The sequence below is a fragment of the Cordyceps javanica genome, chromosome 1 (assembly GCF_051103115.1).
Source record: "Cordyceps javanica chromosome 1, complete sequence".
Classification (NCBI taxonomy): Eukaryota; Fungi; Ascomycota; class Sordariomycetes; order Hypocreales; family Cordycipitaceae; genus Cordyceps; species Cordyceps javanica.
The window spans coordinates 1,420,378-1,444,401 of record NC_139295.1 but is presented as its reverse complement, the minus strand read 5'-3'; the positions used below and the strand labels follow the sequence as shown (position 1 = coordinate 1,444,401).

At 54.1% G+C, this 24,024-nt stretch overlaps 10 protein-coding genes across 10 annotated transcripts; 7 read left to right on the top strand and 3 right to left on the bottom strand.

Annotated features, from left to right (window-relative positions):
• Positions 1 to 1,516: 1,516 nt before the first annotated feature.
• Positions 1,517 to 6,188, top strand: V2A60_000452 (uncharacterized protein; the record flags this gene model as incomplete). The annotated part of the gene is made up of 7 exons (XM_083251823.1): positions 1,517 to 1,582; positions 1,709 to 1,859; positions 1,955 to 2,412; positions 2,502 to 3,415; positions 4,259 to 4,353; positions 4,433 to 4,626; positions 4,704 to 6,188. 7 exons carry the CDS (start codon positions 1,517 to 1,519, stop codon positions 6,186 to 6,188), a joined length of 3,363 nt encoding a protein of 1,120 aa, XP_083107949.1.
• Positions 6,189 to 6,571: 383 nt separating this feature from the next.
• Positions 6,572 to 7,033, bottom strand: V2A60_000451 (40S ribosomal protein uS10; the record flags this gene model as incomplete). Its single annotated transcript, XM_083251822.1, has 2 exons — positions 6,572 to 6,880; positions 6,992 to 7,033. 2 exons carry the CDS (start codon positions 7,031 to 7,033, stop codon positions 6,572 to 6,574), a joined length of 351 nt encoding a protein of 116 aa, XP_083107948.1.
• Positions 7,034 to 8,325: 1,292 nt separating this feature from the next.
• V2A60_000450 (ASCC2 family CUE domain-containing protein) lies at positions 8,326 to 10,374 on the top strand (the record flags this gene model as incomplete). Its single annotated transcript, XM_083251821.1, has 2 exons — positions 8,326 to 9,473; positions 9,531 to 10,374. The coding sequence occupies 2 exons, from the start codon at positions 8,326 to 8,328 to the stop codon at positions 10,372 to 10,374; spliced, it is 1,992 nt and encodes a 663-aa protein (XP_083107947.1).
• Positions 10,375 to 10,745: 371 nt separating this feature from the next.
• V2A60_000449 (uncharacterized protein) lies at positions 10,746 to 12,002 on the bottom strand (the record flags this gene model as incomplete). Its single annotated transcript, XM_083251820.1, has 3 exons — positions 10,746 to 10,762; positions 10,820 to 11,698; positions 11,765 to 12,002. 3 exons carry the CDS (start codon positions 12,000 to 12,002, stop codon positions 10,746 to 10,748), a joined length of 1,134 nt encoding a protein of 377 aa, XP_083107946.1.
• A 785-nt stretch (positions 12,003 to 12,787) lies between these two features.
• V2A60_000448 (Alpha/Beta hydrolase protein) lies at positions 12,788 to 13,766 on the top strand (the record flags this gene model as incomplete). The annotated part of the gene is made up of 2 exons (XM_083251819.1): positions 12,788 to 13,013; positions 13,072 to 13,766. The coding sequence occupies 2 exons, from the start codon at positions 12,788 to 12,790 to the stop codon at positions 13,764 to 13,766; spliced, it is 921 nt and encodes a 306-aa protein (XP_083107945.1).
• Positions 13,767 to 15,551: 1,785 nt separating this feature from the next.
• V2A60_000447 (BTB/POZ domain-containing protein) lies at positions 15,552 to 16,615 on the top strand (the record flags this gene model as incomplete). The annotated part of the gene is made up of 4 exons (XM_083251818.1): positions 15,552 to 15,733; positions 15,821 to 16,230; positions 16,291 to 16,522; positions 16,582 to 16,615. The coding sequence occupies 4 exons, from the start codon at positions 15,552 to 15,554 to the stop codon at positions 16,613 to 16,615; spliced, it is 858 nt and encodes a 285-aa protein (XP_083107944.1).
• A 1,719-nt stretch (positions 16,616 to 18,334) lies between these two features.
• V2A60_000446 (uncharacterized protein) lies at positions 18,335 to 19,922 on the bottom strand (the record flags this gene model as incomplete). Its single annotated transcript, XM_083251817.1, has 5 exons — positions 18,335 to 18,845; positions 18,892 to 18,953; positions 19,005 to 19,236; positions 19,287 to 19,582; positions 19,638 to 19,922. 5 exons carry the CDS (start codon positions 19,920 to 19,922, stop codon positions 18,335 to 18,337), a joined length of 1,386 nt encoding a protein of 461 aa, XP_083107943.1.
• A 656-nt stretch (positions 19,923 to 20,578) lies between these two features.
• V2A60_000445 (60S ribosomal protein eL20) lies at positions 20,579 to 21,572 on the top strand (the record flags this gene model as incomplete). Its single annotated transcript, XM_083251816.1, has 3 exons — positions 20,579 to 20,582; positions 20,976 to 21,337; positions 21,414 to 21,572. 3 exons carry the CDS (start codon positions 20,579 to 20,581, stop codon positions 21,570 to 21,572), a joined length of 525 nt encoding a protein of 174 aa, XP_083107942.1.
• Positions 21,573 to 22,120: 548 nt separating this feature from the next.
• Positions 22,121 to 22,825, top strand: V2A60_000444 (GNAT domain-containing protein; the record flags this gene model as incomplete). The annotated part of the gene is made up of 1 exon (XM_083251815.1): positions 22,121 to 22,825. The coding sequence occupies one exon, from the start codon at positions 22,121 to 22,123 to the stop codon at positions 22,823 to 22,825; it is 705 nt and encodes a 234-aa protein (XP_083107941.1).
• A 443-nt stretch (positions 22,826 to 23,268) lies between these two features.
• On the top strand, positions 23,269 to 23,834 carry V2A60_000443 (anthrone oxygenase family protein; the record flags this gene model as incomplete). The annotated part of the gene is made up of 2 exons (XM_083251814.1): positions 23,269 to 23,335; positions 23,419 to 23,834. The coding sequence occupies 2 exons, from the start codon at positions 23,269 to 23,271 to the stop codon at positions 23,832 to 23,834; spliced, it is 483 nt and encodes a 160-aa protein (XP_083107940.1).
• Between the last annotated feature and the right edge of the window lie 190 nt (positions 23,835 to 24,024).

Genomic DNA, 24,024 nt, shown 5'->3' with positions numbered 1-24,024 from the left:
TAGGGGCCATGATGGGCTACGAAGATGGCTACTCAGCATTGTCGAGCCGGCACCCACGGAAATGACGATGTCCCAGATTTGTCCCGACGCGGCACAAGGCTCGTTACCACCGGGATGCAGGACGTCCGGGACCGGTCTCGCTGTCGTATCGCGATAATACTATTGGTGCATGACGCATGATTGCATGGTGCGTGTCGCAAGCCGCCCGAGCCGCTCGCAAGCCCTTGTGTAGCCATGGCGGAACGGTGGGCGGAATTGGTTCCAAGCAAAGAGAAGATCAAGGTTTTCCCCCCATGTCCTTGGGTAGCCGCGAATTTGGGGAAAAAATTTGGAGAAGAAAAGGATGGGGCGGTCTGTGATGGTGACACTGTGGTATGATGGGAAATGCCGACCCCGTCATTTGACCCTCTTTGGTTATCTCATTCCTGAGTAGTTCCGAGGGTGGGAGTCTCGAATCTGCCCCCGCATGGGGAAGGAGAGGAAAAGAAAAAAAAAAAAAAAAAAGAGGGGTGGTATTTGGGGGAAATGGAGAGGTAAGTTTCCGCATTCAAGCGGCGGCTGGAAAGCAGGCTTGCTTTCTTCTGGTTTTGGCTGGCTGGTTGATGGTTATTTGTGGTGGTGTGTATTGGTTGAAAACAGGTCACGCGCGCGCGTGGCCAGCCACTAGCGTCACAGAGGATGGTGAATGACGATTTGGTGGTGAAAGCACATTCCTGCCATGTGGAAAGCAAAGAAGTGAAAGAAAAAAAAGAGCGAGAGGAATCAACGTCTTCAGAAGCAATTGTTCGTAACGGTCAATAAAAAGAGGTATGGCTATAATCTTGGCCGCTATACACACACACACACAAAAGACACCGCCTGCAATCGTCGCATAGTTGCTGCGTGTCTTGGCCGCATCTAGCCGCGGACCAATCGATAAGACAGCTGTGCCGTGTGCAGCCGGCGCAAGCCAGGCTGGCCCACCGTGGACGATTCTTAGTGCATAGGTGACGACGGAGCGCCGCCATGCTAACAGAAACTCTGGCACCATACTACCAGTAATTATATGGGTGGCAGTAATTGCGAGACACTGGATTGGAGGATTCTGCTTGCAGTACTTCCTCCTCGCCCCCCTCCCCAGGGGGTAAAGACCCCAAAGGCTGAGCGCGATGCATGCCTCCGTAAGCCCCCTCTCCTCCTCCATCCCCCGCCAACACCGAGTCTTGGAGCTCCAACACCCGCGCTGTCCGGTCCCCTTCTCCGCCCCCCCCGGGGTCCCATCGTAAACGTTGAGCGGCCATTGCTTTCGGGAACCCTACTAAGTAGCTAGATAACTGTGTGTTTTTTTATTCTTTGGCCCGGCCGCCGTCATTCCCTTTTAGTGTGCTCGTGCCCTCCTCTTTCGTTTTCCCCAAAACTCTCGTTCTTTACTTCCCCCCCCTCTCCTCATCTTCTCCTTCATCTTCATCCCCGATCGTCCCGGAATCGTAGTGTGAGAGCTTCATTGTGAGACAACAACGAATAGCTTTCATTCACCATGGCGCTCGACCTTGCCCACATACAAATGTGGCTGGGCCTCCTCGTCGCCGGAGGAGCCCTCTACGTATGTCTACGCTGCCATGTCTTTTTTGCTTGCGATGAATCCATGACAATGGAAGTCATCGAGAAGCAAGTTTCGCTCATTCATCACGGTTGCTGCTAACACGCTCTGCTCAACCCTCTCTTCTAGGTATTTGCTCTCGTCGTCTACCGAGTGTTCTTCCACCCTCTGGCCAAGTACCCCGGCCCTTTCCTAGCCAAGGTCACCGATGTCTACCAGCTCTACCACGCCTACAAGGGCGATCGCCATCTTGAGTTCTGGCGCATGCACCAGAAATATGGTATGTCCATGTATACCGGAAGTCTACGGGAGTCATGTCCCCGGCTTTCAACTTGGCACGGCAGGACATGCTCAAAGCTGACTGACAACCGACAGGCAAGGTCGTCCGCTTCGGTCCCAACAGCGTCTCCTTCAACTCCAACGTCGCCCTCAAGGAAATCTACGGCTTCCGCTCCAACGTCCGCAAGGCCGAGTTCTACGACGCCTTTGTCCACCCCATGGCCAACACCCACAACACCCGCGACAAGGACGTCCACGCCCGCAAGCGCCGCGTGCTCTCCCACGCCTTTGCCGAAGGCGCCATGAAGGAGATGCAGCGCTACATCCTCGGCAACGTCCGCACCTTTTGCGAGCAGATTGGCATGCGCGACGGCGGTGCCCTGGCCGACGCCAAGGGCTGGTCCGCTCCCCGCAACATGGCTGACTGGTGCAACTACCTGGCCATGGACATTCTCGGTGACCTGAGCTTCGGCAAGGCTTTCCACATGCTCGAGCGTCCCGATAACCGCTTCGCTCTGGAGCTGGTGGAGGCTGCCACCACCAGACATCTCATCGTGAGTTTGGCCCGGAATTGAAAAGAGAAGATCGAACCCACGTGCCGACGACACGGATGCTAACACCCGCCTCTTTTTCTTCTCATCAGTGCGGCACCATGCCCATCGTCGACAAGCTCAAGATTGACCGCTTCCTCTTCCCCAAGCTGGCCGCCGGCCGCGCCCGTTACATGGCCTACAGCAAGGGTCAGCTCACCGAGCGCACCAAGCTCGGCGAGGAGACGGACCGCCGCGACTTCTTCTACTACCTCCTCAAGGCCCGCGACCCCGAAACCGGCCAGGGCTTCAGCACCCCCGAGCTCTGGGGCGAGTCCAACCTGCTCATCATTGCCGGGTCCGACACCACCTCGACCGCCATGGCCGCCACGCTCTTCTACCTCGTCCGCAGCCCCGACGCGCTCCGCAAGGTCACCGAGGAGATCCGCGGCAAGTTCAACAACGTCGAGGAGATTGTCCACGGCCCGGCCCTCGGCGGCTGCACCTACCTGCGCGCCTGCGTCGACGAGGCCATGCGCCTCTCGCCCTCGGTCGGCGGCATCCTGCCCCGCGAGATCCTCGCCGGCGGCATGACCATTGACGGCCACACCCTGCCCGCCGGCACCGTCGTCGGCGTCCCCCACTACACCGTCCACCACAACGAGGCCTACTTCCCCGGCGCCTACTCGTACGTCCCCGAGCGCTGGCTCGCCGGCAGCAAGAACAGCGCCCTCGGCCGCGAGACCACCCAGGACGACGTCTCCCTCGCCTCCTCGGCCTTTTGCCCCTTCAGCATCGGGCCCCGCGGCTGCATCGGCAAGGGTCTCGCCTACGTCGAGATGACCACCACCCTGGCCCGCACCATCTACACCTACGACATGCGCAAGGCCGTCGGCGTCGAGGACCCCAGCGAGGGCCGCGTCGGCAACGAATGGGGCCGTCACCGTCCCAGTGAGTTCCAGCTCGTCGACACCTTTACCAGCGCCAAAAAGGGCCCCGTTGTCGAGTTTAAGAAAGTTACCGAGGAGTAAGAAGAAGAAGCAAATTTAGAGAAAACAAAAATTAAATTGGAAGAAAAAAAAACCGAGGGACAGACACACCCAGGTGGAAACCAATCTAGCGCCGTCGGCCTTTAAAGTAGTATAGGTGAACCTTTGCGGGACTGGCCACTGCTGTACGCGTTGTTACGAAATAATACGTAAATGTATATACAGACAAACGAGCAAAAAAAAAATATTCAAAATCAATCATCGATTACAATCAATCTTCAGTTGGCGTGCCTCGACTGTATGATTCATCGCCGTATATGCGGTTACCTGGGGCCGAATTACGGCCCCACTATGTTGTGTCGAGCATTTTCGCGTCAATATTTGATCAATAGTTCGTTTTTCTGTAGCACCTTCCGAGCGCGCCTTGCACGCTATTGCCATTGCGTCAACAACCAGTGGTGCAGCGCATTTATTTTCACGACAGGAGATTGTGTGTCCGAAAAAGCTGACCACAGACTCACCCATTTTGCACAACAAATGCATGGGCTTCGAAGCGGATCCTGGAGCAAACTGCTAGCTATGCAGTGGTGAAATCCCGACGACAAAGAGCAACATTTCCCTCCTCGCCGAATGCGACACCTTCCAATCGCCCTGTTTCGACCATCACCCGACCCATATTCATCATGACGCTGTGCAAATTCTTTCAGCAGGGCAATTGCAGATTTGGAAGTACGCTGAAAGCATCCATCAGCGTCCCTCTCGGGCCGCTGCATCCTGAGCTCCAACCTCTCGGGAACCCTGGCGCGCCGAGGGGGCGAAAGAGTATATCTTATGACGAGCAGAACGCTAACTATATCAAAAAAATCGGCAGATTCTTGCAGATTCGAGCATCCCGGCGGCGGCAGCGGCGCACAGCCCTCCAACCGGTTCGGCGCACTCGGTGGCGGCAATGACTCCCAGCTCCAGCGTAGCTTAGGTATGACTCTATCAACAGAGCCGTTCCTCCCAGTGGATTTCCCCGTAACTTGCCCGACTCACTCTTTATTCTCTTGCAGATAAATACTCCATAAAGCTCGAAGCGATAGAGGCTGATCTGACGACCGAGACCCCGACATGGATCCTCTCCTCCTACGCTCCGGGCCGCGATGCCCCCGACCAGCTCTTTGGCGGCGCGATGCGTGAACAGAGCTTTGAAGAGATGCGGCTACACTTCATAAGGGGCAAAGCCGAAGGCCAGGAACAACGGGCGGTACGAAACTCACCCACACCCAACGACTGGTTCGCTCCCAATATCGAATTCAGAGAGATGCTAACTCTGCATGCCAGCTTGCCGAGGCTCAGGAGCTGTATCAGAGCGCGCAGGCACAGATGCAAACGGCCGTGCGAAACGTCAGCGATGCCGCTCAGTATGTCGTAGAGGGAGAGAACCGACATCCAAACCGTCACGACGTCTGCCGCCAGGGGACGCAAGGTACGCCGTTTGGAGAGTTCGTCGTCGGCAAGCGACCCAAGTCGATTGCACCAGAGCAATTCGCGACAGCAAACCCATTTGCCTCAAATGGCAACACCACTGCTGCTGCCACCAATCCGTTTGCCTCAAACAGCAGCACAGCTAACGCGACGTCTCCGTTCGGGGGTGGCGGTGTAAGCGCGGGGCCGACAACGAGCGCCTTTGGACAGCCGTCTGCCCTGGGCCAGAAACCCAATCCCTTTGGCACACCCGCCTTTGGACAGCCAGCCCAGCCCGCTTCAGGCTTCGGACAGCCGTCACAATCTTCTGCGTTCGGCCAGGCTGCGCAAAAACCGAACCCATTCGGCCAACCGTCACAGCCCTCAGCTTTCGGGCAGCCGTCGCAATCGCAGCCCACAACCTCTGCCTTTGGTCAGCCCTCAACACTGGGTGCGAAGCCAAGTCCGTTTGGCGCTCCCGCCTTTGGTCAGCCTGCGCAGGCAAACACGGGTGCCGCCCAGACGTCCGCATTTGGCCAGCCGAGTCAGCTGGGCCAGAAGCCAAATCCGTTTGGCGGAAATGCCAATGCAGGGCCGAGTCCCTTTGCCGCAGCAGCTAACAACAACAACGCGCCGGCAAACCCCTTTGCTGGAAACGCCAATGCAGGCCCGAGTCCCTTTGCCGCGGCTTCGAGTAATAATGACAAGCCAGCGAATCCTTTCGGGGCCCCCTCAACAAATAATCAGGCAAGCCAGCCTCCACCGAACCCGTTTGGAAGCCAGACGCCAGCACAAAACAAGACTGCGAGCCCGTTTGGGCAGCCGTCTACCACGCCCAACACGAATCCCTTCGCCAGCGGTGGTAACTCCACGACACCGGCAGGGAACCCTTTTGCAACTGGAGGTCAGCAACCAGGCGGTAGCGGAGCGGCCCCCAATCCATTCGCGGTAGCACAGTCCAATGCGGTCGCTCCTCCGAACCCCTTTGGAACCGCACCCGCCAAACCAGCCCAGCCTGCGGCAGCAGCTGGCAGCCCGTATCCGCCAGGAAGCTCCAAGCAGCACCCGGCAGTCGAGAGCTATATAAGCAAGAATATGGACGGAACGCTGGCCGCGTTCAAGGGCAAAGCTGTCACGTACAACGATGGCCAGCCTGGCATCCGCACCCTCGACGGCACATGGACGCGCATCTGGTTTCCCAGCGGCGCGCCCAATTATTACAAGGACACAGAGTTGCCAATGGGCATGTACGATGACAAGAACAAGTCGCAGTGGCAGCAGTTTGAGCAAACAGGAAAGTTTGTAGACGGGCTGATGCCCACATTGCCTCCGCCGCGAGAGTGTACTTTGTGGGATTTTTAGAGACATGGTGAATAATGTGCATATTTCAATGGCGTTGTCTTTCTTCAAATTGGGCGGTAATTGTTGATTTTTCGGTATCTTGATAGTTGCAGAGACATTGCAGACATTGCAGACATTGCAGAGATGTATATATATTACCATGACAGCATGGGAATAAAGGCTGACACGACATTTTGATCTGGGTATACACATTCACATTACACAGCATCAAAGCCTTGGGTCTTGGGGGGAGAAGAATTTTAACTCTTTTTTATTGAATTTGTCCTTGTCAAGAGCTGAGACGGCTGCGCCCTGTTCCAGACGACAGTCGCCCGTCCCAGCTCCACTAGCTCCCGTCGGTGAGGGCGGAAGGAGAAGGAGCCCAACAGCCAGCAGCGGCGCGCTTAGGCGGCAATGGTGACCTCGACCTCGACGCCGGCGTCAATGTTGACAATGATCTGCTTGACGACCTCGGTGGGGGCGTTGAGGTCGATGAGGCGCTTGTGGATGCGCATCTCGTAGCGGTCCCAGGTCTTGGAGCCCTCACCGCAAGGGGTCTTGCGGGTGGTGATCTTGAGCGTCTTGGTGGGCAGGCGGACGGGACCCTTGGCGCGGAGGTCCTTGTTCTTGGCGCGGTCGATGATCTCAGTGCAGACCTTCTCGAGAACCTGGACCTTGCGGGAGGACAGGGTGATGCGGATCTTGTGGCTCTTCTGCGGGTGGTTGTTAGTGCATCTTGTCCTCTACGAAACTCTTGATTGCCTGTCGCTTGGCTGTCGCCGCGCGCGGGCGAGCGAGGCGGAGAGACGCAAAAGTGTACGTACGGGAGCCTCGCCGACATCCTTGTCAGTCTTGTTGTAGGACATTTTGAATGATTTTTTTTGGTAGAGTTGACCTCACGACTCGAACGTTGCGGACTGCTAGACAGACGTTTCGGCAAAGTGATGAAGGTTGAAGAGAAGAAAAAGAAGAGATCGGAATCTCGGCGGCGCGCCTTCAATTGGCAGGAAAGTTTTGGTGGGGGAATTGCAAAAATTTGGCTGGTTGTGCGATGAGCTAGGCTGTATTAGGCTAAGCGGGTGCAGTTGAACAGATGTGGTTGGCAGAGAAGGAGCTTCTTAGTGGGGTGCCCAAAAAAGGTACGTATCTCCCTCAAGCGACGCTGCTCGGGTCACATTCTGTACTGTAGACTTGGAAGATTGTCCAGCTTCACGAGCTGAGCCAAAAAAAGAAGAAAGAAAGAAAATAAGGGGGAAAAGCGAAAAAAAAAAAACAATTCTTCAAACAATCATAATAGAGAGATAGAGGATTCTGCGTTACGTTGCCTTCTGTCGGACATGTGCTTCAGCCCAAGAATCACCTCGTCTGTTGCGGGAGTGCGCGCACGAGATCACCCAATATGCTGACTGCAGATTCCTGAAAACAGCAAAACACATTTTTTCCCAAAGAAACTAGCAGAAGTGAGCCAAGACCTTTTTTTTCTTGAGAGCTAGATTATATTCCTCGGGTGATGTTGTCTTTGATGCTCTTGCTTTACGTGCCAAAGGTGGTGACTTGTCAACGGATAAGACGCTGGAAGTTTTGGCAACAGTCTGATCACCGGGACCTCTCAATGGAATATCAAGGCAGAATGCCTTACTGAGTATAGGAAACCCGCAACGTCATTCTATTTGAGCGCTTATCCGAAGAAGTGACTCATATCCAGGGCTGGCTTACATGACCTGTTGACATGAACAGTATACTTGCATTTAATCACCACCAATTGTGCTAGCACAAACAAGATGAAGCCAGAAGACGAAGAACAGAGGACGGAGAAAATAGTTTTCAAATGATAATTCCATGCGCGCCTGGATAATGGGCTTATAAGACCGTCGCGACGTTCAACACCGCCAAGCACGGGCCACCCCGCTAGTACTGTACTGCGCCTGCAGCTTCAAGCTTGACAGACCCTCTTTCGTATGAATCATCCGGCGATTCAACAACAGCCTCACAAAAGGCAGGCACACAACTTCAGCAGCACAGTCATGGAGACGCGTCTTCAACCTTGAATCAATCCTTTTCTTCCTTCTCGGCCCGTAGAAGCTTCTACCAAACCGGCGACAACGAATCTGGACACTTCGCGGCTCTCGTCCAACAACTACCCCTCCATCACTCCAGCATGGCCGGGCTGCCGTCATTAGCAGCTTACCCTCCGGCCGAATGGCGTCACAAGCTCTCATCTGCGGAATGGGAATCATTACAGAATTCCTGGTCCGCGCTGTTACAAGCTTATATCAGCTCACCGGAGTCTGAAATAGCCAAGGCTCTCTCTGCAGAGGACTCGTCCCTCATCCGCTTTCTGACCACGTTTGCGCAGGAAGCGGCTTCACACGATGCATCCCATCCACCTTCACCAGCCCTTTTAAAAGCCGTGCTTCAGTCAACGAAACAGTTCATCTCATTAAAACCGGCATCTGATCTATACTCGTTTGATTATCTCGCCAATTTGGCCAAGATTTACCCGAAGAAGCTCATGACGCCGTTACTTTCACTGGCGTTTACGTCACCGCACGCCGCTGCCATTGAGTCCTCATTGACGACGCAGAAAAAATCTCTCATAACGAACTTTGATGCTGGAATACGCGGCGACCTCAAACTCGCCGAGACGAGCCTTACCAAACTCAACCCGCTGCTGCATGCATCTCCAAACGCCTGTACGCTGTTCCTCGCCGGCGACGACTTTGTCGACGGTCTTATCGCGGGCTACAAGGTGATGAACCCACCCCTGCGAAAAGTCATCATTGCGACTCTGTACCTGTGCCTGGTCGGGCTCGTCGAGGCCAGACCCGCCAAGTGGTCCATGCTGAGCGACGAGCTGTTTGCGCTCAAGTCGGCGGCGGATCAGCACAAGCAAGGGCCGCTCAACGCCAACGACTCGCTGGTGCCCGAGTTGGTCACGTCCACACCGCTTCTGAAAGTGCTAATGGCCAGGGCGGAAGCAGATGACGCGGCGACGCCGAATCTCAAGAAGCGCATCGCGGCACTGGAGGCTTTCAAGAAAGGTGGCATGGTGCGGCCAAAGAGGCTAATACAGCGCAGGGTGGATAAGGGAAAGAACAAGCAGATGAGCCATGATGTAGATGCTGAAGTACACATTCATCGCATGAGCCAGATTACGCAAGTGCAAGATTTGTTCCCTGACCTCGGTGCTGGGTTTGTCGCCAAGTGCCTAGACGAGTACAGCGAGGATGTTGAGCAGGTCGTCGCAAACCTCCTCAGCGAATCATTACCACCTCACCTTGCTACCGCAGATCGCAGCGAACAGTTGTGAGTTTTTTTTCGAAAGACCGAAATCGTTTGTGTTCGGCCACTTACATGTTCTAGATCCTCATTTCACCCGCAACCACAGCCCGACATGGCACCACAGCCTACACCACCACAGCTCCCAGTGCGTCGCAACATCTATGATGATGACGAGCTTGACCGTCTCGCCGTCGACACGACCAAGCTGTCTTTTGGTAAGCGGCCAGAAAGGACAGCCGACCAGCTGCTCAGGGATCGGTCTTCTGCGCCTGGCAAGGCAGCCATCCTCTCCGCGCTCGCCGCGTTTGACTCGGACGATGACGAGCGCGATGACACGTACGATGCCGACGACGTTGGCGGTACCGTCGACGCCTCGGCAAATCAGGAAGCTGACGGTGCCAACGACACCAAGGATGCCAACGAGGAGGCCCTGTTCGGCGCGTTTCAGGCGAACCCGCGCATCTTTGACCGCGACGCCGCGACGCGCCGGTCTGCCGCGCGCGGCAAGCTGCGCGGCGACACTGGCATGGCCGACGAGGCGATTGAGGGCTGGGCGCTCATGCTCACCCGCAACGCCGGCCAGATGCGTCGCCTCGAAGCCAAGTACGCGTTCAGTGGCCAGCAGCGCCAACTCGACCGGACAGCGTGGCGAGACTCTGGAGCGGAAGACAGTGATGTCGGCGGTGGCGATACCGCTGCGGCCGGCGGAGGGAGGGGGAGGGGCGGCGGTGGGCGTGGTAGAGGAGGAAGAGGAGGAGGCGGCGGCGCAAGAGGGCGAGGTGGTGGCAATGTGGCGGGACCAACGGGCGAGAAGGGCACGGAAAACGCGCGGAAGAACAAAGAAGCGAATAAGGGCTCGCGAGCGAACCATAATCGCAAGGCTGGCCATGCCAAGAAGATGGCTCGTGGAGGTTTCGCAGGGTGAAAAAGGGATATGGTGGTTTCTTTTTCTCTCTGAGTCTATATACTTGACGCACACGGAGTACATACACGGATAGGGGCTTGCTAGGATACATTAGAAGTATGATCAGGTAGCGGGGAAAAAAGAACAATGCATATTGATAGAAGAGATGAGCGAAATTTCAGAATCGATATTCAAAGAAGAAAAACAGATTATCTGTCTTGCGGATGCTCTGTAGAACAAAGTATGAACATTGAAATTGATGGGTAGACTGTATTGAGAATGTGAAAACGTCCAAATCCATATATCGTTGGATCATCATATCTGTGGAAAGTGAAAAAGACTTGCTCAAACGCCATGTATCCGGGCTCGTTGCCCTCTTCCGTTTTCCGAAATTATGCTCTGAGATACGCTACATGCTGTGAGTATGCCAAGGGAACATGTCTGGGGCGAAATCGGTCCAACTTACTCGCATCAATCTGCTTAAGCTGTGGCAGCGCTAGGCGGACCTTGTTCCGATACAGCGCCGGTGCGCGGAGCTGCAGTGGGTTGCCCTCAAAGTACACCGTCGTCAAGTCCTCCTTGTCTCTGAGCTCGCGCTCGACGTCGGCAAAGTCCATGATGAGGTTGTAGCTGGCCCAGACCTCCTCGAGCTTGGCGAGCGGGCCGAGCCCCTTGAGGCTGTCAATCTTGTTGTGCGAAACGTCTATCGTCGTCAGGTTGACGTTGGCCTCGAGCCCCTCGAGCGACGTGAGCATGTTGTGCGAGATGTAGAGCTCCTCAAGCTGGGGCACCTCGCGCAGCGGGCGCAGGTCCTGGATACGGTTGGACTGGATGCTGAGGAGGCGCAGGTGCGGCAGGCCGCCGAGGTTCTTGAGCTCGGTAATTTTGTTCTTGGCAAGCCACAGCTCTCGGATGCCCTTCAGGGTATCGAGGTTTTTGATCTCGCGGATGCGGTTCGAGCCCAGCTCGAGCGAGGTGACCTGGTCGAGGCCGTCGAGGTTCTCAATCTCCTTGATCTTGTTGGCGACAAAGTATAGCGTCTTGAGGTCCTTGAGATGGTTGACGTGCTTGATGTGCTTGATCTTGTTGAAGCTGAGGTCGAGATTGGTGAGTTTGGTCAGCTTGTCGAGCCCGCGAATGTGCGATATCAGGTTGTCATAAAGATCGAGGTCCTCGAGCGTGTCGCCGAGGGTCTCGAGGCCCTCGATGTGCTGGATGTTGTTCTGCCGGAGGCAGATTTGTACGACTTTCTGGAAGCGATCGAGGCGCAGGCGCTCCATGGACCCCACGCGCGAATGGGTTACATTGATCTGCTCCGTATCGGGGTCCTCGTTCGCCAGTAAATCTACACGGCAAGGTCAGTGGCTAAGGCGAGCCAGCGGCGGGGGAGGAGGGTCGTGGGAAGCCTTACCTTCATCAGCGGCAATCTCTTCGCCGGGCAGTACATTGTCGTCGTCTGAGTATTCAGGGTCGGAGACGGCCTCGGGGTTGGTCAGGATAGCCGATTTGGGTATGCGCAGCTTGCCATCCCAGCCGTTGGCATTTGTCAGGCTGCCGCTGGCCTCGGAGGTGGCGGCCGGCGCGTCCGCGTCAGCGGCGATGGTGACATGCGCATGAGGCTGCTCTCCGCTGGTTGAGCCGGGAGACATGGTGTAGATCGGGATGCACTCTGGAGTTGGGTGAGAGGGCAAAGTGTAGGAGGCAATCTTTTGGAAACGCGACGCTGCCTACCTACGTCTTTGTCTGGAGCATGCCTATCGATAGGTGATACCTAGAAATGGCGGGGCATTTGTTAGGCAGAGACGCTAGAGCCGCCTGTGGCCAATGATGGTGGCAGCAAAGATGATTGCATTTGTGACGTTGTTGGCAGCAATCATAATAATAATAAGAAAAACAAGTCCAGAGATATATATTAGGAACTTGACGTATGATCTCTAGTCAGATTCATTGAATATGACTGCTGTGAACGACCAGGTACTATACTGACAGCACTCGGCAGGTACCCAAGTACCTTATTAGAGGTAGCAATCGGAGCAATCTCGTCATGGTGGGGTCCGCCATCTCCTGGAGGGTCGGACGACAAGGTGCTGAGCTCAAGCTACTCACCTTCACGACTTGACGTCACTGCCATCCATGTTGCCTTCGTCCATTGAGTTGCTGAGACCAATGAATTATCAACCCGCAGCCAATTCTCGTATGATGCATCTATAAGGCCGCTGTTCCATCCAAGATGGCGGGGCGCCAGGTAACATGGCCCGGGGTCCGACGAATCGCGGCTGCGAGGAATTGGCGTGCCTTTGCGCCTCGGAGGCTTGAGCTCACAGTTCGGCCCTCTGGGCTGCGTCTACGCCGGAGTTTGCATGTAGGGCCTGCTGTGATGCCTCCAATAATATTCACCGGACTATTTGTAGCTTTGTGGTGCTGGAAATGCACCATGTTGGTGGTTTTCCAAAACACCATCATCTACAACCCGTTTCTGCCGCCAGATGCTCGCCGCTTGGAGATAGCAGATTATGCGGGCCAATGTCGCGGAGTGACCTGGAAACATGAGATGATAAAGTCGTTGGACGGCACACCGATTGCGCTCTGCGTGAGCGACGAAGCTCCAGAAACATCAGTCCGCCCTCCCGAGACGGTTGTATACGTTTTGTACTTTCAAGGTACGGAGCGGAAACAAGAATTGCGCTGAAAGAGAAAGATGGCTGACATGCTTTGCAGGAAATGCGTCATCGTTGCCACCTCGTTTACCGGAACTATCGTCAATTCTCCGTAGAGTTCGAGATGCTGACAAAAGCACAAGCTATAGCATTATTGGTGTGAGCTATCGAGGATACTGGAAGTCACACGACCGACCATCCGAGAAAGGCATCAACCTGGATATAGAGGCAGCATTGCGGTGGGTTGGACAATTGCACAGAAATAGACATCCAGGCGCGCAGCGTGATCCTGTTGTGCTTCTCTGGGGACAGAGCGTGGGCTGTGGCTTCGCCTCCAACCTTGCCGCAAATACAACGGACGAGTCAAATCTTACGATACACGGCATGATCCTCGAGACCCCATTTACAAACACGAGGGCCATGTTACAGGCGCTGTATCCTCAAAAGTGGCTGCCCTATCAGTATTTGTGGCCGTTTCTGCGCAACCAGCTAGACACGTGGAAGAATCTAAAGACGGTGGCAGAAAAGTCAAAGGGGAGACCGATGCCAGTGTACATTGTTGAGGCCGGGAGCGACGAGCTCGTGCCGCAGAATCACGGTCAGCTACTAGTCGGGCGCTGCAAAGAGGTCGGCTTGCCTGTACAGCGGTATACCGTGCGCCGGGCCCTTCACAACGACGTCTCGATACGCCTGGCTGGGAAGCAGGCCATTGCGGAATACCTCCAGTCCGCCGTGGCGGCCGCACAGACAGAGTGACCATGTGCAGGGAGCCAATCACAACGAACATGGACGACGAGGTATGCCGAAACGTCGTGATTGTTGAGACAACTTCTTGCCTGTGTTGCATCCTCCGCCACTGTGCCGGAACGCATGGGGCTCACAAGCCGACGAGGGGCGAGCAGCCACGGGCATCCCGAATTGGAAGCGGAATGGCATCGTAATCTACCTTTGGGTCCACCGGAGCTAGAAGAAGCATAGACCATCATGTGCGGGGAGGAAGAATGTCGAGCAGAGCAACACCAATGTTCAGGAGCCAGCTGCTAACGATATGGTGAATGCCGTGGGTCTTGCGAGGCGTCGTTCGCCGCAGGGCTGGCAGATTTTGACGAAAAGAAAACCAATCGAGATAACCAACGTGTCGATTGACACTTTCTGATTTATTCTTGCCATTGACCCAGCAGAAGTCGAAGCAAAAGGCCCGACAGATTGGGGCGCTAATCACGAGTGACCTGCACGGTGGAGGGTGTCTGCCTGGCGATACTCCTGGAACTGCACAATCAGGCAAAAAGGCCTACGAGGCACCCCACACATCCACGAAACAATTGCGTGAATAAGCTGAGACGGGGGGGCCTGTGTGTGTGTGTGTGTGTGTGTGTGTGCTAACAAGGTTGCGTACAATCCATAGACAGGGATTTGCTAATTGTTGTGTCGTCAACTTGTCCCATAAGTAGTCGGGCGCACTCGCAAGACAAGGCGCGGCCATAAGTAATGGGGGTGGGCGTGAATGTAGGCAGCAGGAACAACGCCAGCGCATCGAGGGGCATCTTGCGTGGTTTGCCAACAAATGTGCTAGATCATGGGATTGATCTCGTAATAGTACAGCAACGCATAGGTGCCTTTGTCGGCCGATGAAGTAGGAGCCAGGGGCACCAATAGGATGTACATTGTGCCTTATGAATATGCGGGCGGTCTTAGCTGCATGTTGGGAGGGGCCAGAATCAACGACGAGGCAACAACAGGAATTACTATTTTCTTCCCATGTATTTCTTTTTTTTTTTCAACTACTTCTCTAAAACAAGCCGCTTTCCCTGGTTTTCTCCCAACCACCCCCCTTTTTTTTTTCTTCTGCCTTTCTTCTGGGATAGATGACTCGACGGATAACCCACCACCCCCCTGCCCGAGGTTTCCAACCTCAGTCCGCCGGCTCGCCGTCCCCGACAGCCTATCCTGGTTAAGTGACTGCACGTGATAACGTGTTAATATCGGGTTCCCAGCCAAAAGGCAGAACGCGGTCTGGGCGCGTCGCTCCGCCTGCGCCCATCACCACATTTTTCTTCTGGCTTCCCTGCTTGCTTGCCCTCTTTTTCCCCCTCCTGCTACAGGGGGGTGTAGTCGTAGTTTAGGCAGCCCACACACACTGGTTTGCTTGTCTTCTTGGTTAGGCGTCGTTCAGAAGCATTATAAAATGCCTGGCCGCCCGTATATTTTTGCAGCATTTGTTCCCGGCCTTTTCCTCCCTTCCTTCCTGTATTGTAGCGTCTCTGGCGGTTTCTCAGACGGTAAGTCGGTCGACAATATAAGAAACACCACGAATAAAAAAATTGATACAACGGTCGCAATCAAATAAACACGCACCTCGGCAACAACCTATCATCCCTCACACGCTACCGTGAACACGTACCTGCTCCCTCAGGCGAAACTTCTTCCCGCTCTGTTGGCACGATTCCTCACCAATACACAAATATCCAATCTGTTTCCCCAGAAGCGTATCGCGTATTCTTTATCTTCTTTCATTTTCCCTTCCGTCCCTCTATGAACAAAATGTTCTCCTCCAGACGTGCCGAGTCCACAAACAGGAGCTTTTCCAAGGGCCATAAAGTCTCCAAGTCGAGCACCTCGTTCCGTGAGAGCAGCGGTGTCTCCAAAAAGCGACACGACTCTTCTCGCCACCGCCGTCCAACAACGGCCTCGACTACCGGAACCGACGATACATCCATGAGCCAGTAAGTTTCTGCAGACACTCGTCTTCTCTCCTTGCTCCCTCACCACGTCCTTTCACCTCTTGCTTACACATTTCTGCCCGGTATCAGTGGCATCACATCCAGTGTCGTCACGCTCGTCGTCGGCGCCGAACAGCGCCTCTTTGCCGCCCACGAGGACGTCCTCTGTGCCAGTCCATTCTTCGCGCAGACGTTGCGCAACACGTACATGGACCCGGCGGCCAAGCGAATCGCGCTGCCTGACGAAGAGCCCGAGATCTTCAGCTCCGTCCTCGAGTACCTCTACAAGGGCGACTACTACCCGCGCCTCGCCCACAACAAGCGCCGCAACTCGTGGGAGATTGAGGCCCCGACCGAGGAGGAGCAGGCCCGCGTCGAGAGCACCGTCTACCACCGGAGCTTCGACGGCGACCTGCTCAAGGACACGGTCATCTACTGTGCCGCTGAGCGCTATGGCCTCTCTGAGCTCAAGAAACTTGCCCTCCGCAAGCAGGGACTTCGTAAGTCACCAACGCGCTTCCTGCATCCCCGTAGGCGGCACTAACACACACGGTCGACAGAATCTGGCATCCAGTGTAGCACAATCTTGACGTCGGCTCGCTACGCCTACGCCAACACTCCCGACACAGACTCGAAGTTGCGGGCTCACTACCTTGCCCTCATCATTCGTTCTCGAAACACATTCAAGCGCAGCGGGACGATGCAGCTGGAGATGCACAATGGTGGAACGCCTCTCTTCTTTGACCTCTTTGTCGCTCTCTGTAATCATGTTGATGACATTGCCTCAGGACAGTAAGTGCATTCCACGAAACTTGTTGAGCAAACACCATACGCTAACACTTTCGGGATAGGGGCACACCCAAGTCTAATCGATTCTTCTCTTAATATTCCTCATTCACACCCCTACTGCTACACACCTCCCTCTCGTCTTACGTTGGCCGACGGACAACAATCAACACATACGCAAATGCGTGTCATTTCATGGCGTCCTGGCGTTTTACTCTCACGCGACGTTTTATTTTTTCTTATTTGATTCTGTATTTTGTTTTTCCTGGTCTCATTTTCACTGGCTGACACTCTTCTTGATGTCGTTTCTCCGGTAACCCGTGTACAACTATCCTTCTCCATCAATCCTTGCTATGGCACACTGCCTGGTGCTGCAACCTTTCCCCCTGTTTTTTTGTTTTTGGCCCGACTGATTCTTCGAAATCCAACATTGGACTGTACTGTACGTAACAGCCGCTTTATATGTTGGAGGCTGTATCGAGGGAGACTTTATTTCATCAACACACACACACACACACACACACATCCACGCCGCGCACAGAAAAGAGAGACCACTCTAAAAAAGCTCTCTCACAACGAAGATGTATTTCTACTTCACGAGACTTGTTTGCGGAAAGCAACATGAAAGAAAAGGATCATGTCTCGGTCTGGTGTTATTATTAGATTTCTTTTGTCTACCTCTCTTCTTCTACAGTACGACTGCGCGCGAAACAGCCAGCTCGGTACCATTTCTTGGATGATATTCTCAACACTCGTTGTAACGCTAATTTTATCATGACATTAATATATTCGACTGAGCTTTCCTTTTGATAAAATTTGATTGCGAGCATACAATCTTGCATGTGGTCAAAGCAGAGGAGGAATGCGAGAGGAGGATAGTGATTGTGTTAGGCAGATAGAGGGGGCGTGCAATATTCACACCCCGTAAACGCAAATGCGACGCAATACTTGATGCCTGGCGCAACTACATCAAGTCTACCACCGATTCTTTTTCTTCCTACATCGAGTATACATCTGGCTGTGTTATGATTCAATGTTTTTGACGAACAAGATTGAAATGTCTGACAAAGCCTGGGCAGAAACGGCCGTCTGACCAAGCCGATGTGCCAGCAGAATATGTTACGCCAGCAGACATCGCCACATAATACGGATTCCGACCGATAAAACTCTGATAAGTCACTTTGCGGTACCAAAATTTGTAAGACTTCGCCGTAGAGTCACTGGGGTCAGGCCGTATCGTGCATGGTTGCCTAACAGATGGCTCTCTGTGGCTGGCTGGCTTGCGCCGGGGACAGTCACTCCCAAGTACCTTTGCCATCTCCAATCTCAATCCAAGTTAGGTGACAATACACATTTTTGGCTCTTATTCAAATTCAGAACGCCTTGTTTCAGATGCCTTGCTTTTTCGGCTTCTTAGTCTACTGTGACTGGAACCGTGAGGCATCAACCTGGGCCGCCACGCAAAAAGTTCACGCAGACCATAAACCCCGCCAACCCCATTTACTGGCACTTAAAAAAAACATGAAACGTTAAAGTCTCCTGAATCTGGCCTATTTGATTCATCCTTTGCTTTTCGTAAAGTTTGTGAGCCTACACCCCTGTTCCCGGGAAAGCTCCCTTCTTCGACAGTACCACAATGCCACGCTCTCGCGCTATGTAACCCTTCATGAGGTCCTAATGAGTAATAATATTAGCATGTGACTCATAGCGTGGGCGTTTAATATGAATATGCAATTGTATGATGATGCTGTGACGTGGCGCATGTGTTGGCCTTGGGCGTCCTTAGGCGCAATAACCGCTTTCTGAAGTGGCTGCCCTCTAGCCATCTACGTCTCGGTGGTGACCGGCGACAGCAGCACGGTGCAGACTGCTAAAGGCGCGCATTCGGTGTGATCTAGCAATTATAGAGCTCACCTTGTATATCATATTCGCCAATAAGCACTCGACTTCATCCGTGTCGATGGTGTCGCCGCCGCTGCCCATACTAATGGCAGCTTGGAATTCTGCGACAGGAACTCGCGTGCGACGGACTCGAGTTGTTTCGCCCTCCTTAAGCTCGTCAAAGCCTCCCGCTATGAAAACCTTTCGGAGCAAGTTGCGTAGGGCAATGTCGCGGCCGCGCTCAAGCGTTAGGTATATACGACGCTTCACAAACTGATCCTCGCCGTTCTGCAAGGCGATATCAAAGTTGCGTAGATCGCCGCTTCGAATACAGCTGGCGAGCGGTAAGAATATCTCCTGCAAGCGTGGGTAAGGCTCCAGCAGCTTCTTGGTAGGAAGGACGTGGCTAGTCAGAAGCCGGCAAGGGATGAGGTAGGTGAGGATGCGCCTAGAATAATCAGTCAACGGTCAGCCAAACAACGTGGGAGACTTACTCAGAGTTTGGTTTGGCATCTTTTTGGCAAAGATCCCAAGCCTCAACGAGGTACTTTTCAGCCTACCTGTTGTTAGCACAACCTCGCTCGTCAAGGCGTCTTTACACACGCACCTCGGTATAATTCTCCTCGAGGAAGAAGAGCACACCCTCGTAGTACTTGAAAGTGACGCGCTGTGATTTGGGAAATGATTCAAGCGGCGGCATGTCCCCTTTCTGATTATACACTGCCAGCGTCTTGAGGATCGTTCTTGACAGTGAGGCAGAATTTAACTTGAAGTATGTTTTGAACAGCAAGTTGATGATGTAGTATATTCCCCACTTTCTTGATTCTTCCAATGGAGCCCTGAATTGACGTTAATATGATGGAGATCGAAACTAGATAGTTTGACACACCTATCATTGAGACAAAGTGTGAATATCCTCTTTAAGTGCTGCTCGCAGTCGCGCAGCTGAGCCTGTTTGTCCGCCTCCGGGTCAAAGTCATCCTGCATAAGGGCAGCTGACCCCGTCGGCAGTACTTCAGATTGCTTGCTACGCTCTGCATCCGACTTGATGGCAAAGAGCCGTAGGTACTTGCCAACCATGTATAGAGTCGGGATGGTCCATGCTTCGAACCCATGGTTGTTGTACCCCCGAATGAGCATTGACGTCAACTCTTTCCATGCCTCGTACACCTTGGTCCATGTTGACTACAGGGGAACCGGTTAACACAGAAAATGGAATGTATCGATTCTGCTCACTTACTCTTCCCTCCTCTCCAGCGACAATTTCGCCGACAGCTTTCCAGTAAGCGCTGTAGACCTCGACCCAGCCGTTCACCTCGTCGTGATCAAGCTTGACTTTTCGCGCCGTCTTGGTTTTGATGAGGTGTTTCAGATCACCTTTGATGCTATGAGCATTTGTACTTTGCGATATTTGCCGGAGTCTGTTCGGCTGCGCATGTGGTGGAACTGGCGACAGCGTTTGAGCTAGAATGTAGCCATGCTTCAGTGAGTGAGCCTGAGCAAACTCTTCAAGCAATTCATTCATGGTTGCCGCAGGGAATGTTCTAGTAAAGATGGTTGGATCGAACTTCGCCTTATGAGATAGATTTCAAATTGGCCTCATCAAATAAAGATCCTGAATGAATATGCCTGGATGCAACAGCAGATGCCATGAAATGCGGCCTGCCGTTGTCTGGTTGGAGGGGTGGTGGGGGCTGCGCTGGCAGGCAAGTGTGGTCGAGGCGAACAGCCAAGCCGTTCTGGTAGCTTATTATTACTTGCTGGTAAGTGACTTGCCTGGGCAAGGACGTAGGTACGTACCCCTGGAAGCCGAGAAACCCAGCGCTACTTTTAGGCACTTATCAACCCACTTCGCAGGCCAAACAGAACGCCGATCCAACTTTTTTCTGGGTCTCGCCTTTTTGGAAACCGGCGCACGTGATCTTGAATTTCGCTGGTGCCTTTCTGTAATAGTGGGGCTAAGTTAGAAGATGTGGCCAATCGCCAGCAGCGACAAAGCCCTGCACGCTTTCGAGAGGTGGCCAGCCCTCCCCACTCTCCGCACACAAAAATTATCACTACGAGCCCTCCCGACTTTGAACATCTTCAAATTCAGCCATCGTCGAAGGTAACCACCGTCAATGTAAGGAAGCCCGCCAAAAATCCAAGTTTCGTTATAATATTTATTAACAGTCATCTCAGATGGGTAAGCACTGAATTTCACGCGGCTTGGTTGGGTTTACGAATTGCGCGATTGTACGAGACCGGGAGAGCAACCGTCGAATTCGCGATACAAACGCTCGAGCTCGCAAACTAGGCGGTTTACGACACCTTGGATGCTGGATGACGTTCTTTGGGTCCTGAATGGGTTGTTTCCAACTGTCGTTGTCCCCAAATGGTCATCATAGCAATAAAGCAGGCTCGCAGACTTGATGGATAATTTTTCGACATGCGACAACCCGCCATACCCCGATGATAGCAACAGACTTTCTATACGTCACACCCTCGCCTCGGCCGACTACATCGCGCAATTCTCAACTCAAATCGCTCGCCAGCGCAATCTCGTTCACGAATCGTCAGTACTAACAGCGGTCACCAGGTCGTCTTCAGGAATTCGAGGTCATTGGCCGCCATCTGCCCACCGAGGCCAACCCTACCCCGGCCATGTACCGCATGACCATCTTCGCCCCCAACACCACCGTCGCCAAGTCCCGCTTCTGGTACTTCTTGCGCGGTCTCCGCAAGGTCAAGAAGGCCACCGGCGAGATTGTCTCGGTCAAGGCCATCGCTGAGAAGCACCCCCAGAAGGTCAAGAACTTTGGCATCTGGATCCGCTACGACTCGCGCTCGGGCACTCACAACATGTACAAGGAGTACCGCGAGATGAGCCGCACCGATGCCGTTGACGCTCTGTACTCTGACATGGCCGCCCGCCACCGCGCCCGCTTCAGGTCCATCCACGTACGTCACCCCGAGTTGAATGGCGCGAACCCGCCAGGAATGCAAACAATAGTGATATTAACACTTCGGGAAACAGATCCTCCGTGTCGTCGAGATCGAGAAGGCCGACGATGTCAAGCGCCCTTACATCAAGCAGCTCCTCCAGAAGAACCTCAGCTTCCCTCTTCCCCACCGTATCACCAAGGCTGCCAGCAGCAAGGTCTTCAGCGCGAGCCGACCTTCCACTTTCGCTTAGAGTGTTTTTGGGGCTTGGACTGGGGTTTCGCAGGTTTTTGCAGGTGTTTACTACGGATGAAAAAAAATATCAACTGCATTTGCTCTATAATAGGAGCATCGAAATGAACCAAAATTTCTAAAGACATACTACAATGAATATCTCTGTGCTTGTGATAATTGCGAAGTGAGGCAAGACTATTGCGCTTTGGAGACCCTAGGCTGATCAATTGGTCTCGCCAGCCGTCCCCTTGGTGTCCATGTGCTACCTTTGTAGTCGAGAACTTCAGTCATTTTTCATTTTAGGCCTAGACGCAACGAGGCTCATGATTTTAACAGCCGCAGTGGGGCAGGAGATGGACATGATAAATAAGCAAAGCGAATGTCGAGCCGATGGAAGACAGCTCGTGAGTCACTTCATTTTGGGCCTCCCAGAAACTGTAGTCTTTACAACTCTCTGTAACGTCGAGAGTCGCCATCTTGCACATTCCACCAACACTAAGGGTCGATTCACCTACAGTACGAAACATTCGGTGCCAAGAATAAAAGAGTCTGCGACCAGCCTGACCAATGACCAACGTGGTAGACGGCATGGAGCAGACACTCATTGACCTGGTCAAGGTCAAAACGACCCGGCCGGCCCGGTACCTCCCCGTGGCTGAGCGTCCGCCGCACTCGACGGCGCGCTTGGTGCTGCGGTCCTTTACCGCCGACGATCTCGCCGGCTTCCACGAGATCCGCGCGCAGCCCGAGGTCATGGTCTTCACCTCGCAGGGGCGACCCGACGCCTCGCCCGCCGAGACGCTGGCCAAGATGGACACCTTTCTGTCCCCGCGCGGTGACGACATCTACGTGCTGGCCGTGGTGGAGCGCGCGACTGGCGCCCTCGTCGGCACCATCAGCTCGCACCTCCGCGTCGATCTGCTCGGCTGGCCCGCCCTCGGATACATGCTGCGACGGGAGGCCTGGGGCAAGGGCTACGCGACCGAGATGCTCGCCGGCTTCCTCGAGGTGTACTGGGCGCTGCCGCGCGAGGAGGCGCTCGTGGAGCTGGCGGTGGACTCGAGCACGGTGCCGGCGGCGGCGGCGGCGAGAGAAGGGGGGGAACTGATGACGGTGACGGAGCAGCTTGCGGCCATCACAATCGACTCAAATGCGCCGAGCCAGAATGTGTTGCTCAAGGCAGGCTTCAAGCTGGTCAAGAAGTGGATCGACACAGAGAACGCGCCGTTGCTGCCGTTGTGCTTTGCATACTCGCTGGAGAAACCGCATTAGATGGTAGGAAAAAAAAGTAATAGCTACATGGTTGGGTGCATTGTTGATTTGTTGTTGCGTAGTAATTGTTGGCCATCTTGTCTTCCCCGAAGCCCGAAATCTTGACGCAAAGCGCCTCAGACGTATTTGCTTATGCAAGTCACCACTCTTAAAACGGTTTGATGTCCGAGCTGCGGAGTGGCGTGACGTCTGCATGTCGGAAGTGGTCGAAAAACTTGTCATCGCTCAAAATATACTTTTCCACCTCATTTTCCAACTGCCTCACGAAGCTATCGTTCAAAAACGCGTCAATTGAGCCATACCAAGCACAGAAAAACCCACACAAACCTCACCGTGTCAAATCAAATACCGCACAAGCTCCTATCCTGAGCCGCGTACCCTATAGGCCATTAACAAGCACTCTCACGTTTCGGCTACCGTTTCCACACAACCGCTCCCGAACGATGCATCTCACCGGACCGTCGCTCATCGCCGTCGCCACCGGCATCGTAGGCTCTGCCTGGGCCTCTGGTAAGTTTTCAGCTCACCCTTCCAACCCGTCCACCCCACAGCCAAAGTTCTCGTCGCTGACCATCTCTTCACTTTCCTCGCAGGCGCCATTGCCTCGGCAACCCTTATGGGTGTCTCGGCGGCCCTCGACGTGCCGGAGACGACGGCGCGCTCGTGGCGGGAGCTGTACCGTCGGGGCGCCAACCTGATGCCCAAGGTGGCCGCGACCGTGACGCTGGCGTACGGCTACGCGGCGTATGACGCGCACCGCAGCGGCGGCCTCTGGGGCGGCTATGTGGCCGCCGCGGGCTTCGTCATCTCCATCGTGCCCTTCACCGTCGTGGTCATGCGCTACACCAACACGTGCCTGCACAAGATGGCCGAGGGTCGCGACGAGACAAAGGCCTGGAACCTGCGCGAGCTGCTCCAGCGCTGGAACCTGCTCAATCTCACCCGCAGCTGCCTGTGCCTCATCTCGAGCGTGCTCGGCATGGTAACCATGGTGCAAAATATCAACTAAAGAAGCTCCATTGTATATTATTTGGAATAGGAAGCATGATCTGGAACAAGTAGTTTTCAAACGGCGTTCATAGCAAATATTCTTGGTTTTATTCTCACCATTCCAATACGATCTTCGCTAGTGTAAGTTCTTTCAGTATCGTCAAGTAGCCTGGCCGATTTATTAAGCACAGCGCCCGCCCTGGAACATT